General features: G+C 37.2%; 1 protein-coding gene across 1 annotated transcript in view; it reads left to right on the plus strand.

Annotated features, from left to right (window-relative positions):
• Kaz (E3 ubiquitin-protein transferase Katazuke) overlaps nucleotides 1–15,177 on the plus strand; it is a 66,851-nt gene that overhangs the window by 18,421 nt on the left and 33,253 nt on the right. Inside the window, exon 2 of the mRNA XM_089093726.1 lies at nucleotides 13,632–13,826. Coding sequence (XP_088949852.1) covers nucleotides 13,632–13,826 — 195 coding nt within the window. The remainder of the gene's footprint in view (nucleotides 1–13,631; nucleotides 13,827–15,177) is intronic.

A 15,177-nucleotide genomic window follows, 5' to 3' on the forward strand; every position in this document is an offset into this window, starting at 1 on the left:
TGTCAAAATGCCTTCTTGGGTAATAATTTAGGCTTCAAATTTAGTCCTGAAACTTGTGTTTAGAGCCTCATGTCTTTTCTAAATTCTTATTTAGACTATGTGGTTTAAAAATTTTTGTAAAACAAAGCTGGAAAGTTATAAAAGCCTTGAAATTGCTTTGAGCATTTTAACTCTTTCACATTTGGCAAATATATTTGTATATTCAAAGTTTGTTTTCAACTCGTGCCTAGACCTAATTATCCTTTGTCTGAAACTCACTTCTACTATTGTCCAAAATTTGGTTTTGTTATTTACCAATACCAACTTTATCCCTGCTACAAAATGGCTGAATTTATGCCTGGAAACCAATTGAGTTAGAGATTTGGAATACAGAAAAATAATTGAAAGCTTAGACCAGTAGTATTTGCGTGACTCCGATTGTGCATTAAAAGTGTATTGGAGGATTTTGGAGGGTTCTAATCATAGGGTCTCCAGGATCCTCCAGCAAGCCATAAATAATTCCTAAGACCATACGATGTTGATTTGAAACACACATTGAGTATAATGAGGGATGGAGACTGGATTGGTTATTATTATTTTTCTTTTATATTTTATATTATTATTTTTCTTTTATATTTTATTTATATATTATCATTTTTAATTCAGTTATTTATTTATTTTTCTATATTTTATTATTATTTTTTTTTTTATATATATATACAGGATATAGTTTATCTATTTTTGGTTTATTTATAACAGTTTTAATTAAATAGTTGACGTTTATGTAAATAGTTGAGTTATTAGGTAAGTAGTTACATGGAGTTTTGCGTGATCGCAAACCTTCATAGGTTTTCTTCAGCGTGAAAGTGTTGTTTAATTAATTTATTTGTTTATGAATATGGATTAATAAACTTATGAACTTACTGGCTATGCATGACAAAACGACGTAAATTGTGAAGGAGAAAAAGATTTGGAGCCCAAAAGAGTTTTTAGTGGCTCGAAGTATCCTCATTTTTCCTCCTTCACAATCAGCTTCATTTTGCCCACATGCAATGTCTCTCAAGGTAGTGAACCCCCTCCCGACTTGTATGGTTATACTTGAAATCATACAATCATCCTATCACTTGCAAGTGTTACGGTAATCATCTTCTGTAATTTTGTCAGCACAATGACTGCCAAAGATACGTGAGTGGCTAGAAATGTGTTGGAAATACAGTTGAATTCTGAAAAGCTCATTTATTCAATTGTGGTATTCAGGACAGGATTTCAAGACAGCATTTTGAATCCAAAGAAATAATACTCCTTGAAGTATTTGGGGTAGAACTGGAGCCTTAATAATGTAATTAAGAGCCTTCATTATACTATTGTCTGACCAAATTTCCATAGCTCTGATATGAATCTTAGCATGGAAATGGCTCTTAGTAATCTCCTTCATTTATACTAAAAGGATGTAAGTTATTTTGTCATTTGAGTAAAATCATGGGAAGTAGCCAGGTCTGGGAAAAATTAGCTTGGCAAGTGGGAGCATTAACTCAGGTGGAACTGAAAATTTCATTTGCATGTTTGCAACCCCAAATGCTTGCCCTCAGAAAGTGGACCAGTTCTGGTTTCTCCAGGCACATGGATAATCATATTCCTAAATTGCATAATATAGCAAAAACACACTTTTTTAAAACAACAATGGATATCTCTCAAAGATGGTATATTCCAAGTCCAAAGTATCTACTACTTTGTCAACCGTTTAATATTTTTCCAAACAAAACTTCTTGATAGTCGTAAGTTCAATGGGGGTTTATTATCAGTTCAAAAAATAAATTACACATAATAACAATACTCAGTCCATTCCTGGACGCCAAGATCCTCAATTGCTACTTTTTAAACTTAATATGCAGCGTGGTCACTGCTCCTACTCTCAGAAACATCCTTACCTCTAATTTTTTCCAACATAACTATCATATATCATCCTGCCCTTTGCCCCAGGGAAACCTCCTCATACAAAAAGAAAATTAAATTTTAACTTTATTTTTATCTATTTACATTTAATATATTATATAATATTTTTTTTACCGTTATTTAACTAATCTTTTCCAATGCTAATAAATGATTTTTTACTTTTTTTTTAAATGACGCGAGGCCGTTCCTACCTCTCAGTTCTTCTGGGAATAGGTTCCATGACCTTGCACAAGTTATGTTTGGAGCAAAGTTCGATTGTACAGTCGGGGTGAAGGGTATTTGCAGGTTTGATGATGATCAGCTATTTACATTATGCTGAGCCGAGATTGGTCGAAATAATGTTTTAAATGCAGACGGGAGTTCATCAGCTAGAAACCTGAACACATAGGTCAAGCATGATTGATGAGGCAGCAACTCCATTGACAAATACTCTTAATTTTTTCTAATTAATTTCAAAAATCGTTTATGGATCAAATTGAGCCTGTGCAGCTGAGATTTAAAAGTCAATTGCCAGATCATTGCACACTACTGTAAATGGGGTTTGATAAGAGCATTGTATAGCAGGACCAGTGTTTCCTGCAGCAAAGTGTTCTTTAGTTTCTTTATTATTCCAAGATTTCGGGATATCTTCTGCTCTACTGCTTGAATGGGATGCAGGAATGACAGGTTCTCATCAAGCAGGACTCCCAGGTATTTTGCAAAACACTTTTCTGGCCAACTGATCAAACCTCTGGACGCTTTGATACCCCACACCTCTGGATGGACACTTCCAACCCGGCTTAAAAATAAAACGCACGACTTTTCAGTGTTATCCACAAGTCGGTTAGAATTCATCCAGAGATATGTCTCCTCGAGAATGATCCTAAGCTTGGAAATGAGCGCTGTTTTATCCCTTTCACAGCAGCCAAGTTCATCATCATCTAGAGGCTGAAAAGAAGCTTCATTGTGACACAGTTTACAGCAGCAAAGAATAGTGCGTGCCAGGTTTAATACGCTCCTCAGATAGTTAACATGAACAGGAACAGTAGTGGTCCTAATATTGACCCTTGGGGGGGGGGCACCATAATTGACGACTACATTATTTCCTGGATCTTCTCCCAAATAAATCATGTGGTCCCTCAAGTATGATCTAAAACAATGCAGAGTGTAGCCTCTTATTCCCATGTGCTCCAGTTTCCCGAGGAGACTAGGTTGGTACATACTATCAACTGCTTTTCTGATATCAGTCAGGACCGCTGCAGGTAGAAAGCCAGAATCCAGAACTTTGTTGATCCATAAACTCAAAGCCACTAGTGCATCTTGGGTGGAGCGTCCTGGTCTAAACCGAAACTGATGAGTATTGAAAAACCCATTTATTTTTCCAGAAACTGGAGTAGCTGCTGCCGCATGGGTTTTTCAAAAAACTGAAAGAATGGAAATAGATCTATAATTCGCAGGATCAGCTTGAGAACCTCCTTTGTGCAAGGGAACTATTCTAGCTTTCTTTAGCTGTTTTTTTTCCACCTCTGCAAAAAATGATCCCAGTGCATTTGCAACGTTTTCTGGCCCCGATATAGTTTCCCCATTTACAGATAATTCTGAATGAAGCTCAGGTGGGGCGCTGCAGGGACGCAGTAAAGTGTTTACAACCTTCCATATCTTCCGTGAATCTTTTCCACTTTCAAAAATTTTTCCAATGATATAATTTCTCTTAGCTTTACGTCAAATTGATTGAAGGCATTTTTTATATTGAATATATTTCTCAAGCGTCGCTGTGCAAGGGTCATTTACGTGATTAATCTAAAGCTTACTTTTCTTATTAATACACTGGAGCAGTCCATGACGAATTCAAGGGCTGATTCCGTCCAGTCTTCCTTGTATGCTTTTTAGAGCATCAATCTGTATACTTTCTCATAAAAATATTATGGAATTCCTCAAATCCTCCATTAACATCTTCTGTATTCATAACATTATCCCAGGATGTGCTTTCCAGAACTAATTTTAATTTTATCATTTTTTAGCAAAATCTTTGAAAAGGCTATGCTTTCTCGTCTCCTTACTTTTCCAAAATCTAAAAATTTTCTTCATGATTTTCAATTTGGTTTCCAAATGAAGCACTCCACTCAACATGCCTGTATGATCCTTTTGAATTTTATCCATTCTCCGTTAGATTTGGGATTAATTCTGGCTGCTATATTCCTAGATATGTTTAAGGTTTCGATTCCTTACATCGAAGATGTCTCATTTTGGCATGGGAAATGTATTTTCTTGATTTCAGTCTTATTTGAATGATAGGCTACTTTCTGTTGATCCACTTTTCCGCTCACCCTCACAAGTGAATTTTGGCGTCCCCCAGGGATCACTTTTAGGGCCTGTGCTATTTTCGATTTATGCAAATGATCTTTTTTTATATTGTAAAAAAGCAGAAACTTATTAATTTCTCTACACTTTGTCATCCTAAGCCTTCCCCTGCCCATAATGACAACTATAGTTCGCCTTCTTCTGATGTCCTTGTTTGTTTTGCTTATGACAGCACTTCGGGAAATCGCGAATCAGAGCTTCGATTAAATTTGGGAAATTTGCTTGAGAGAGTATTTTAGTGGACTTCCGCGTGTTTCTCAGTTTTTATCCCCAGTTATCTGAAATTCACCAGCCAAATGGGATAATTCATAGAATTCTAAAGATTGATATATTCGTTTTTTGGACATTCTTGTTGATAAAAACCTGTCTTTCCAGTGTCATATTGATTTGATTAAAATGACGATATGCAGGAGTCTCGGTATTTTAAGGAAACTTAAACATACTTTTCCTGGATCCATTTTGAAAATCCCTTTTCACTGCTTGACCCAATCTTACGTTTTTTGCTTTCCAATAGTATGGATGTCAACCTTTCCTTCACTGTTAAAACCATTTTCTAAGGTTTACAATAAAGCTAGAAACCTCATTTAGGAAATTAATTGTTCGGGAGTTATCCCATTACTTGATCTCTAGTCACTGTATATTCTTTCGTGTGCATGTTTTACTTTTTCTATGCCTCATGGTGACCTCCCCTGGCCCCTAAGTGTTCCGCCATCTTTTACCTCTGATCAGAATAATTCTAAACTACGCAATACAACAAATCATATTCAAGTTCCATTTAGTCCTTGTATAAGGTCAGACTTTAATCCTTTAAGGGCGAGTCATATTGTATGGAATAAGTTGCCTGAATCAGCTCAAAGGTGCCCCTCAATCACTTTGTTCAAAAATTATTAAACATTCTTTGGCTTCTTAGAAGTTATTTTTATCTATTTATTATTTAGTTTTCTTATATATTTATTATTATGTTATTGAAATCTATTTAATCTACTTAATTAATTTAGTCTATCCAATCTGTTTAGTTTTGTTTTTTATAGTTTTTATTTATTTATATTTTCTTTTCTTCTCCTTTTTGCTCTTCTCTCTGTGAGTAAGTGACTTGTTTGTCTCCCCCCTTCTTTACTGGCCAATGAGCCTTTGGGGGAATAGTAAAATGTAATATTGTTTGTGTATTTCACACCGAATAAATCTCATCTTGAGAAAAAACAAGGAATTTTTGCATTGCATGGTATATGTTTATAATAACTATGAGAAGTCAATGCAATAACAAATTTGTTTATTTCATGCTGAAAAAAATCTATTAACTGTGTCGTTGTTACCAAATTCAAATCCATATAACTATCCTGTACAATATTAAGATTACCAAGACATCCAATGGACTCTGTTTGACATTAAATAAAAAAAAACAGGTTACTTTAACTGAAAATAAGGAGCAACAATAAAACTTAAAATGGACATAAATTACTAGGTATATGAGGGGGTTACCCCCTCCTCAACACCTTGGTCTTCACAATAAAGCTCTATAGTACTTTTAAAAAAAAGCTTCTTATTGTTCTAATTAAATGACCCTTGTGTTTCAGGAGTTATTCTTAAAGAATTTGGGCAACATTCAAGATTGCATAAAGAGCGAGGTGTTAACCCCCCTCGTATACGTAATAATTTCTGTTCGTTTTAAGTTTTAATGTTGCTCCTTGTTTTCAGTTGAAAAAAACTATTTTTTTATTCAATTTCTGATTGTTTTTTAAATAATGCCAGGGAATCTGGCTCCACCTTCACGGACCCCTACCCCCCCCCCCCCCCCATGGAAATATCCTCTAGATAATTATCCCCGTGGAAAAAAAACCAGCAGAAAATTCGTCCCCCACCCGAAAAATATATCCATGTTTGTTAATGACAAACGCTACATGTAAACAATGTGCAAATGTTATAACTTAAAGACCTTTCCCCCGGGGCTGTGGGGGGTTATGTTATCTTCGAAGGCATAGTTATTGGGAATTTCAACTATGCTGAACAAAATGGTCATCTCAAAATTTTGATTGGACGATTTTTGGAAAAAGGGGCCTGGAAGGGGGCCTAGTTGGCCCCAATGTTTTTGATGCTTAAAAAAAACACTAAAACTTTTAATTTTCGTTTGAATGAGTCCTTTCCCGGTATTCTACGACCACTGGGTCAATACACTCACCCCTGGAAAAACAACAACAAATAAACACACATCCATGATCTTTCTTCTGGCAAAAAATACAAAATTCCAGATTTCGGCAGATAGGAGCTTGAAACGTGTACAATAGGGTTCTCTGTTACGCTGAATCTGACAGTGTGATTTTCATTAAGATGCTTTGGCTTTTAGGGGGTGTATCCCCCTTTTTCGAAAATCAGGAAGATTTTCTCAGGCTCGTAGCCTTTGATGGGTAACACTAAACTTACATATTTGAAATCAGCATAATAAGCCGATTCCTTTGATACCGTATATCTATTGGTTTCAAAATTTCGTTCTTTAGTTTCCGTTACTATTGAGCCGTGTCGCTTTTTACTTACAGTTCGTTACCACGAACCGTTTTGAACAGGGCGCCAATTTACGAAAATGCAGAGGAAAGTACCTAAAATATATTTTTGTATATCTAGGGGAGAGGCAGTTTTTTCAATGAAGAAAATATAAAAGAAAAGAATTTTCCAGCAAAAATACTTAAAAAAAAGTTATTTTGAAAACTTTGATGGAAAGGCGGAGAATATGCCCCAACCTCCTGCATATCGCCCTCTCATGCCTCTTCATCCCCACTGTTTTCCTTTTTTGACAAAGTCATGTGTGAAAACCTTCAAAAAACGCATATAATTTTGATACCCCCATAAAGCAAAACCAAGAACGTTGTTACATTGTCCCTGTTAATTTTGTAAGTAAAACTTAGACATAGACATAGACATAGACATTTTTATTTTACAAAAAAAAAAACATTCAACAAACATCAGAAATAACTCGACAACCACATTAAGATTAAAAAAAAATCCTGTTGGTGGCTGTATCTTCTAACCGCCCTTTAATAAAAAATAAATAAAAACAATAATAATTACTAATAAATTCTTATTTTTTCAAAAAAAAAGAAAAAAAAAGTAAGGAAAAAAAAGTCAAGAAAACAATTTACATTGTCACACTCTAACCATCCTCCCCCTCCACCCCCTTCCCTCTTCCTCCCCACCTCCCCCCTTCCCTCTTCCTCACCCCAATCTCCAAAAATTATCCTCCTTTTTCAACAACAAAATTCTTTAACTCTTTCTTAATTGAAACTAAGTTATCGGCCGCTCTAATACTATCCGGGAGACCATTCTACAGCAAAACACCTGTGTTCCGAAAAGAAAAATTTGACCTTGTTGAATGTCGGATCTCACTGACCAAATGGTCAACATTTCGTGTAGAATATTCGTGGTAGAGAGAATTGCGGGAAAATACGTTCCAAAAGTACTCAGGAGATAACATATTCAGACACTGATAGACAGACACTGAAAACTCTGAATCACGCTGCTGCCCAACATTCAGAATGCCAAATTTTTTGTAAGATTGGGCAGTACTTTCACAATGGCACATCTCTCCGAGTACTCTGATTGCTTTATTCTGAACAATTTGTATCCTTTTATAGTTGCCGATGAAATTACTGGCCCATACCGAGCATGACTTACTTGACTTAATGCTCCTGCTGGTGGTCCAGCGTAGAGAGACACGTGACTCTTCGCCTCCATTCGGAAGTCTTGTGCAAGCGTGACTGCTTCTTGTATATCAGTGCCGATAATTGAGAGGTACTGGGTGAGGCTGTCCCTCCATCTGAACCGGGACCTTCCGTAGGGGCGCTTCCGGCCCTACACAGGGGAATCAAAATTGAAGAGAGTGATGGCGGTTGTTTCTGCTGGCATGCGGACCAAATTGCCTAACCACCGTAGGGTTCGTGCAGTGACCTGTCGAGAGTTGGGGGTCTGATCTGTTAGTGCCAGCAATCGGGTGGCACTAAACACGAACCGGCTCCCCTTCGGACTAACGTTGGTGCGAGCATCCGTACCCAATATAAGGGTCTACAATAGCGCTGTAAATGAGCTTGAGGGTTGACAGAGGAAAGGTATGCTTCAGTTTTCTCAGTATCCCGAGTCCTCTCGCAGCTTTAGCTGATTTTATCTCGCTGTGTTTTTTTCAGCTGAGATTGCAGTCGATATGAAAACCCAAGTAACGGAGGTCATATACTTGTTGAATAACCTCAGAGGCATATACAACTACCGAATCCAGTGGAGAAAGAGTCCCAGTTCTGCTAAAAATCATGTAACTGGTTTTCTTTGCATTAACAGCGAGGCAAATCACACTCACAAATACGCGGAGTCACTGAAGTGCATGGTTAGCTTTTTCAACAGCTTCTTGAACAGACTTTGCAAAAACATTTATAGCTGTATCATCAGCAAATGAAGTAACAACACCATCACTTACATAATACCGCAATGTATTTACGTAAACTAGGAACAAGAGAGGTCCCAGAATGGAACCCTGCGGCACACCACAAGTAACAGGCATCAATTCACTGACAATATCTTTGTGCACAACACTTATAGACCGACCGAAAAGATAAGATTCAAACCAACTTAAAGCACTATTTTTAATTCCAAGACTTTTTAACCGCTTCAAAAGTATATTAAAATTAACTGTATCGAACGCTTTCTTCAAATCAATAAATACCGTTAAAGGAACTAAATTTCTTTCAAATCCATTATTCAAATTATCTAAAAGATCATGTATTGCGTGCAACGTTGAGTGACGCTTTCTGAAACCGAATTGACTTATCACTAACAAATCCAAAAATCTAAATAAGAATAAACTTGGGAATAAATAACTTTTTCAAAAATCTTAGAAAAAAAGGTAAAATTGATATTGGTCTATAGTTTGACAACTCATTCTTGTCACCTCCTTTGTGAAGTACAATCACTTTAGCTTGTTTTAACGCACGTGGAAAGTCACCTTTTCTCATTGATAGGTTTACTAGGTATAGGAGAACCGGTAGGAGGTAAGCACTTACAACTTTAAACTCCTTAAGTTTAAGTCTATCCATTTCAGCAGAGTTTGATTTTATTGACTTAACAGCCGTACTTACTTCATTCAGATTACACTCAACAAAACTAAAGGATTGGGATTCACCTCGGTTGTCAAGGAATTCCTGTTCCGAAAACTGGTCACTATTCTTTCCTGCCTCGCTAGAAATATCACTACCAATTCTAGAGAAATATTTGCAAAATTCATTTGTAATATCCTTCTCATTATGGACACTATGACCGTTAATTTCCACTTTTTCTGGGAAAGCTGAAGATTTGCCAGTATCGAGCACATTCTTTATAGTTTGCCACGTACCTTGCATTTCACCTTTGTGTTGTTCAAACTTATCAGAATAAAACTGTTTCATTGCAGTTCTGCGAAGGGAATTTACTTTATTTCGAACCCTACGAAATGCTTCCCAACTGCTATCAGACTCACAATTCAGGTATGCCTTAAACAGGTCATCCCTCACTTGCATTAGGTCAGTAATTTCATCGGTAATCCATGGCTTACGGGGGGTTCTCTTTCTTTTCTGGATCTCAAGAACAGGACAGCACCTATTATAGATTGGACCAAGAATATCCATAAATTTATCAAATGCTCGAGACGGATCATCATTAATATCTGTCACTTCTTGCCAAGACAGCACACTCACTTCATCTTTGAACTTCTTCAGATTCTCGGCCTTCATCTCCCGTGAGAGATATTTCCCTTTAGCTACTTTAGGCTTCGAGATTGATCTGGTAGTACAAACTGATGGGAGATGATCTGAACCTGGAGTAACTGACGCGTCTGAATGGCATTGCGCAATGAGGTGAGATGAAAAATATACATTAGCAATTCAAGTTGCCGAATTTTCTGTAATCCTTGTCAGAATAGTAAAAGTTGGGAAGTAGCCATGACAAAGCATCAAGTTAAAAAAAGCAAAATTAGGGTCGGCACTTTCAGCAGATCAAAGATGAAACCACGAATAAAAACAGATTCGCGATTTCTTCGAAGCACATAAGTCATAAACCGCTCAAAATCCCCAAAAAGAAATCATCCAGAGTAGCACTAGGCGGCCGATAAACCGGAGATATAAAAATCTTTCTTTTATCAATGTGGGCTTCAATAGATAATATTTCCAGCTTACCTTCATTCCAAAAACAAAAATCATTCAGCACTGTAAAATTAATACCATTCTTCACAAGAAACGCCAAACCTCCTCCCCTCATTACTGTCCTTGATTTGCCAACAATCTGATACCCTGGAAAATAATGTGACGAGAGACAATTCTCCCGAGTAAAAAAAAGATTCACAAATCTCAATATCCATATTACCTTTAAAAATTTCAAGAAAATTATTAACATCATGGTGGTTAAAGGATACATGACAGTTCCACTGAGCCACTTTAAGCACTGACATACTACGAATATCAAAATCACTAGCAGCTGAATACAGGTATTTACTTTGGCGAAGAGGACCAAAAACAGGGCCAGTTAGATCACTGGCTAGAGGTACCGAAAGAATATTCTCAATACGAAACGGTTTACTCTGTAGAAGTTCCAGTCGGGAGCTGGAATAATTTTTATTCGTATTGCCGACAGACATCTGAAGAAAAATAACAGAAATCTTGCAATAAAAGGCGTTTTCCACTTATCGACATGCAACACAATTTTAATCAAATACTTCAATACCAGTAAAGAGACAATTAGAAATCCGCAAGACAAAATTTTTAACAAAATATAAACACGCGTTGCATGTCGGTTACCGTGGAAAACCCCTCCGATCACAGAAAAAAAAGAAAAAAAAAAAAAAAAAAAAAAAAAACGTACCATATAAGATCGTCAATCGACCAGATGCGCCGGATCAGGGCAGTATCAATTTCACGCACAAAAATGCGGCCTTGATCGGACCAGACACTACGATTTCCATACTTATCTCTCGAAGAGCTCAAAAGATCACGCTTTCGTTTTGTGAGATTCTCAGCTACAAATAGCCCTGTGCCACTAATCTTTTTTTTGCTTTAAAAACCTGACAGGCTGTCTCTTTAGATTGAAACTGCACGAGAAGAGGGGCAGCTTTATCTGGTCTTTAATCATTATTAGGTCCAACTGCTGAACACCGACTATGTCTGAATCAGTAACGTTAGTCAGACCCATCTTCACTAACAACACGTGTTTCATAGCATCATGTACACTCTGCGAGGAAGTCTGCTTGACCCCGTTAAAAAGCAGGGAATCGTTTCTCCCTTCCTGCTCAATGTCGTCTAGTTTGAGCTCAAGCTGGTTAACGCGGTTTTGTGCTTATAAAAGATGGAATAAACTGACTGTAGACTTTCAACTGAAATGCCTATAGCCTGACTTTCACGCCACATTCTTCCTCTCTACCAAGTACCTCAGTTCAAAGAACACACGAGCTGAATATGATGATTCAACAAATTGTTGGGAAACAAAAAATATACCCACCAAAAAGCCGGCCTTAACAGAGATACAAGGGGGGGGGGATGCCCTGAATTTTGAAAACACTTTTTTTTTTTACTTTTATTGAAAAATAAAACAAGCAAAATCAAGCAAAGCAAACGCTCTGAAAACAAGCAAAAGCTTGATCAATTTTAACAAATGTCCTCAGACACTATACACGTAAAGTCTCTTTAACGGGGCACAATGTGATACTCTGTCAAAAGCTTTAGTGATGTTGATTGGACAATAGCCTGATGTTATATCCATTTGATAGAAGTTTGATCCACTCCTTGACTTTAATTTTCGTTTCGTTTCTGAGGTTTGCCTGTTTACCTTTAGTACTAAGGATGGCTAAGTGGTGGTCTTGGCTTAAATATTTGCGCTTAATTTTTTTTTCAGAGGCTGTAAATCACCTCGTTTGTTGATCATGAGGCAGTAGTTGCTACTTTAGATTTTTGATGTTGCTGTTTTGTAGCTGCTTGCCTTATTTAATTCTTTTTCTGTCAATATTGATGGTTACTTAAAGCTATTCCTGTGAATAAACATATTCCATTCCATGTAATTAACTTCATTTTTAAGATTTTAATATCATAGGCTAATAGGCTAATACTAGACTGACTCTTAACTTTGCATGTTCAAACTGAATTTTGTAATAACAAGATTTAGTATTTTTTTTTTATCTGAGTATTAAATTCCCAACTCTTGCTATTCCCAATGGAATTTTCAATTTTGGCAGACAGAGGATGGCTCCAACCAAGAGACCTGAACAACAGTACGATTTAGTTGGAGCTTAGAAAGTTCTCTCAATAGTATTTTAAATCTGGCTATTGAATCAGAATATTCACAATGGAATATTCAGTTTAGCAGACAGAGGATGGCTCCAGACGCAACAGCTGAAAGCTGAGCTATGCAACAGGGGCGTAATCTGCTATAGGGCTGGGGGTCAACTGCCCCTCCCAGACCTTGCCCCCCTCTAGACCACAGTTTGTTCCCCCTCCCCCAGCTGAAATTTAGTTTCTTCAAAGATCTTGTCAAAACTAAAATACGCCTGCATAATTCAAGCATCCATAGAAACTGGTCAGTTTTTTTTAGTATATCACTACCTTTATAGTACTATAAGACTTATTTTTCAGTTTTCACTGTCATTTTCGCTTGATTTTGGAAAATTGGCCCCAACTAGGCCCCCTCCCCTCCTAAGATTTTGACTATGTCACGCCACTGCTATGGAGTAATACAACTCAGTTAAAGCTTAAACAGTCTTCTCATTATTGTTCTCAAATCTGGCTATTAAGAATGAATATTCCAGTGGAATAGTCAATTTTGGTGGAGAGAGGATGGCTGAAAGTCAAGATATTCAAGAGCATAACTCAATTATATCGTTTTTGGGCTGTTTCTCAATTTATTATTTCTGCGACATTACGATGGAAGACACCGATATTGCTATGTAAGATGTTATTGAAGTACATACAGAAAAGGCTAAAATAGAGCGAAAAAATATTTTTCGGCTCTTAAAATGTTTTATCCATATGGGCAAGATAGCAAGTTACCACAACACTCAAAATAATTCCAAGATTTAGCAATAAAAGAAGATGGATTTAATTTGGAAGCATTTTTTTCTGCAGATGTTGGTGGCGGAAGTGAGTTGAAAAAAAAGTCATATATGTTCTTTTTTATTTCAGATTTGACCCAAGAAAATTCTTGATTTGGAAGGACGTTAAAACAATGGTATAGCCAATGTTTTTTGTATATATGTTGAAGGGGGGCGGGGGCTGAGCTGTTAGGAACACATATTTCATGAAACTTAGTGGTGATTTAAAAATAACATCATGTTAGATACCTTGTCTATAAATATCCCTGCTCTTTTACAGGTGCCTTATGAGATATTAAATAAGAAATTCCGGAGTTCACAGAAGACCCTTGACAGAGAAGCAGCTGCTGTTTTCTCATCATGCCAGGAGATTGACAAATCTAGTGTTATGGATGTGGACTTGGCCCCCAATGTTGCTGGAATCTGTGATCTTTTAGATAATACTGTTGTCAAACTAGTAAATTATAAAAGAAAGGTTAGTTGTATACTCACAGATTGCTTAATTTGCTTAATTCAAGGGCCATTTACAGTAAGATTTATATGTTAAGAAACCACTGTAATAACTTTGTTCAACAAATTAAACATGTTTTCTTGCAAATGGGAAAGTAGTATGACGCTGTGGAAACCTTACTGTTTTTCTCTGATTTCAAATATGTTATCAGATTTTACCCGTGGGTTTAAAGGGGTGCCAATTCATGAAACGTAGGGAGGGGTCTCGAGTTTTCTTATGAAGATACAAACAGATGTGTTTTTGAAAGTCCAGGGTGGTTTTTTTTTTTAGTATAAAGGCTAATAAAAGGTGTTTTCAATATCTGTTTCCAAATGGTGAAGTATGAAAGCCTTGACCATAATTAGGAGCAGTTTTGAAACTTTTGCCATTTGACAGCTTTGGACTGAGTTTCGGATTCTTAATTGCTTCATGTTAAATGCTACTCATTCTGGCAGAAAAATTACAATAATACTTTCCTCATTTTTTTCCTTTCTTCGCGTTTGTATGTTTTATCGAAATACACCGCTGAGATTTGGCTGTTACGGTGTCCGCGATTTCAAGTGAGAAGATTCTGCCTTCTGGAATAGGGGTGAGATCGACAAGTGAGCGAGCCATTTCCTGTGACATTAATTTACAGAAGGATGAATTCTGAGCTTATAGCTGGAATATGAGATCCATGAAGCGAGAATCAACAAGGTTAGTGATGGCTGAGGAAAAGAATCACTACCAAACAGACGTTCTTTGTCTGTCAGAGACAAGATTGAACGGAGTGTCCGAAGAAACCACACCAGTCCGTGACTCCGACAACTCCTATTATTCCTCATCTCTGGAGCGTATGATGGATCCGTCAACCATGGAGTCGGCTTTATGATTGGCCGCCGTGTGCAAAAAGCCCTTCTTGTTTGGTATCCAGTGAAACCCAGAATAGCCAGACTACGACTGAAAGGAAGACTATCCAAAATCTCTAGCATTGCTGTCTATGCACCAACGAGAGTGACAACGAATGCTGGTAAGGCCTCTTACTCTAATCTGGAGATTACGATGCAGAAATGCCCCAAACGAGACTTCCTGATGCTAGTGGGTGATTGGAACTCCCATATTGGCTCGAAAGACCCAATGTTCCTGATATTGTTGGTCTGTTGAATTACGGCCAGCGGTGCTCCCATGGGGATGTTCTACTCTAGTTCTCGAGATCCCATAACCTTATCATCATCAAAACCATGTTCTAACACAAACCCTCTCAAAGGATAACTTGGTCCTCAAACGAGGGCTCAGCAGCTGCCCAAATTGACCATATATTGATTTGTCAGCATGAGCGCTCCTCAGGCACCGATTC

Source organism: Artemia sp. Qi Xiang Cuo, chromosome 8 (genome assembly GCF_049724085.1).
Source record: "Artemia sp. Qi Xiang Cuo chromosome 8, ASM4972408v1, whole genome shotgun sequence".
Taxonomy (NCBI): Eukaryota; Metazoa; Arthropoda; class Branchiopoda; order Anostraca; family Artemiidae; genus Artemia; species Artemia sp. Qi Xiang Cuo.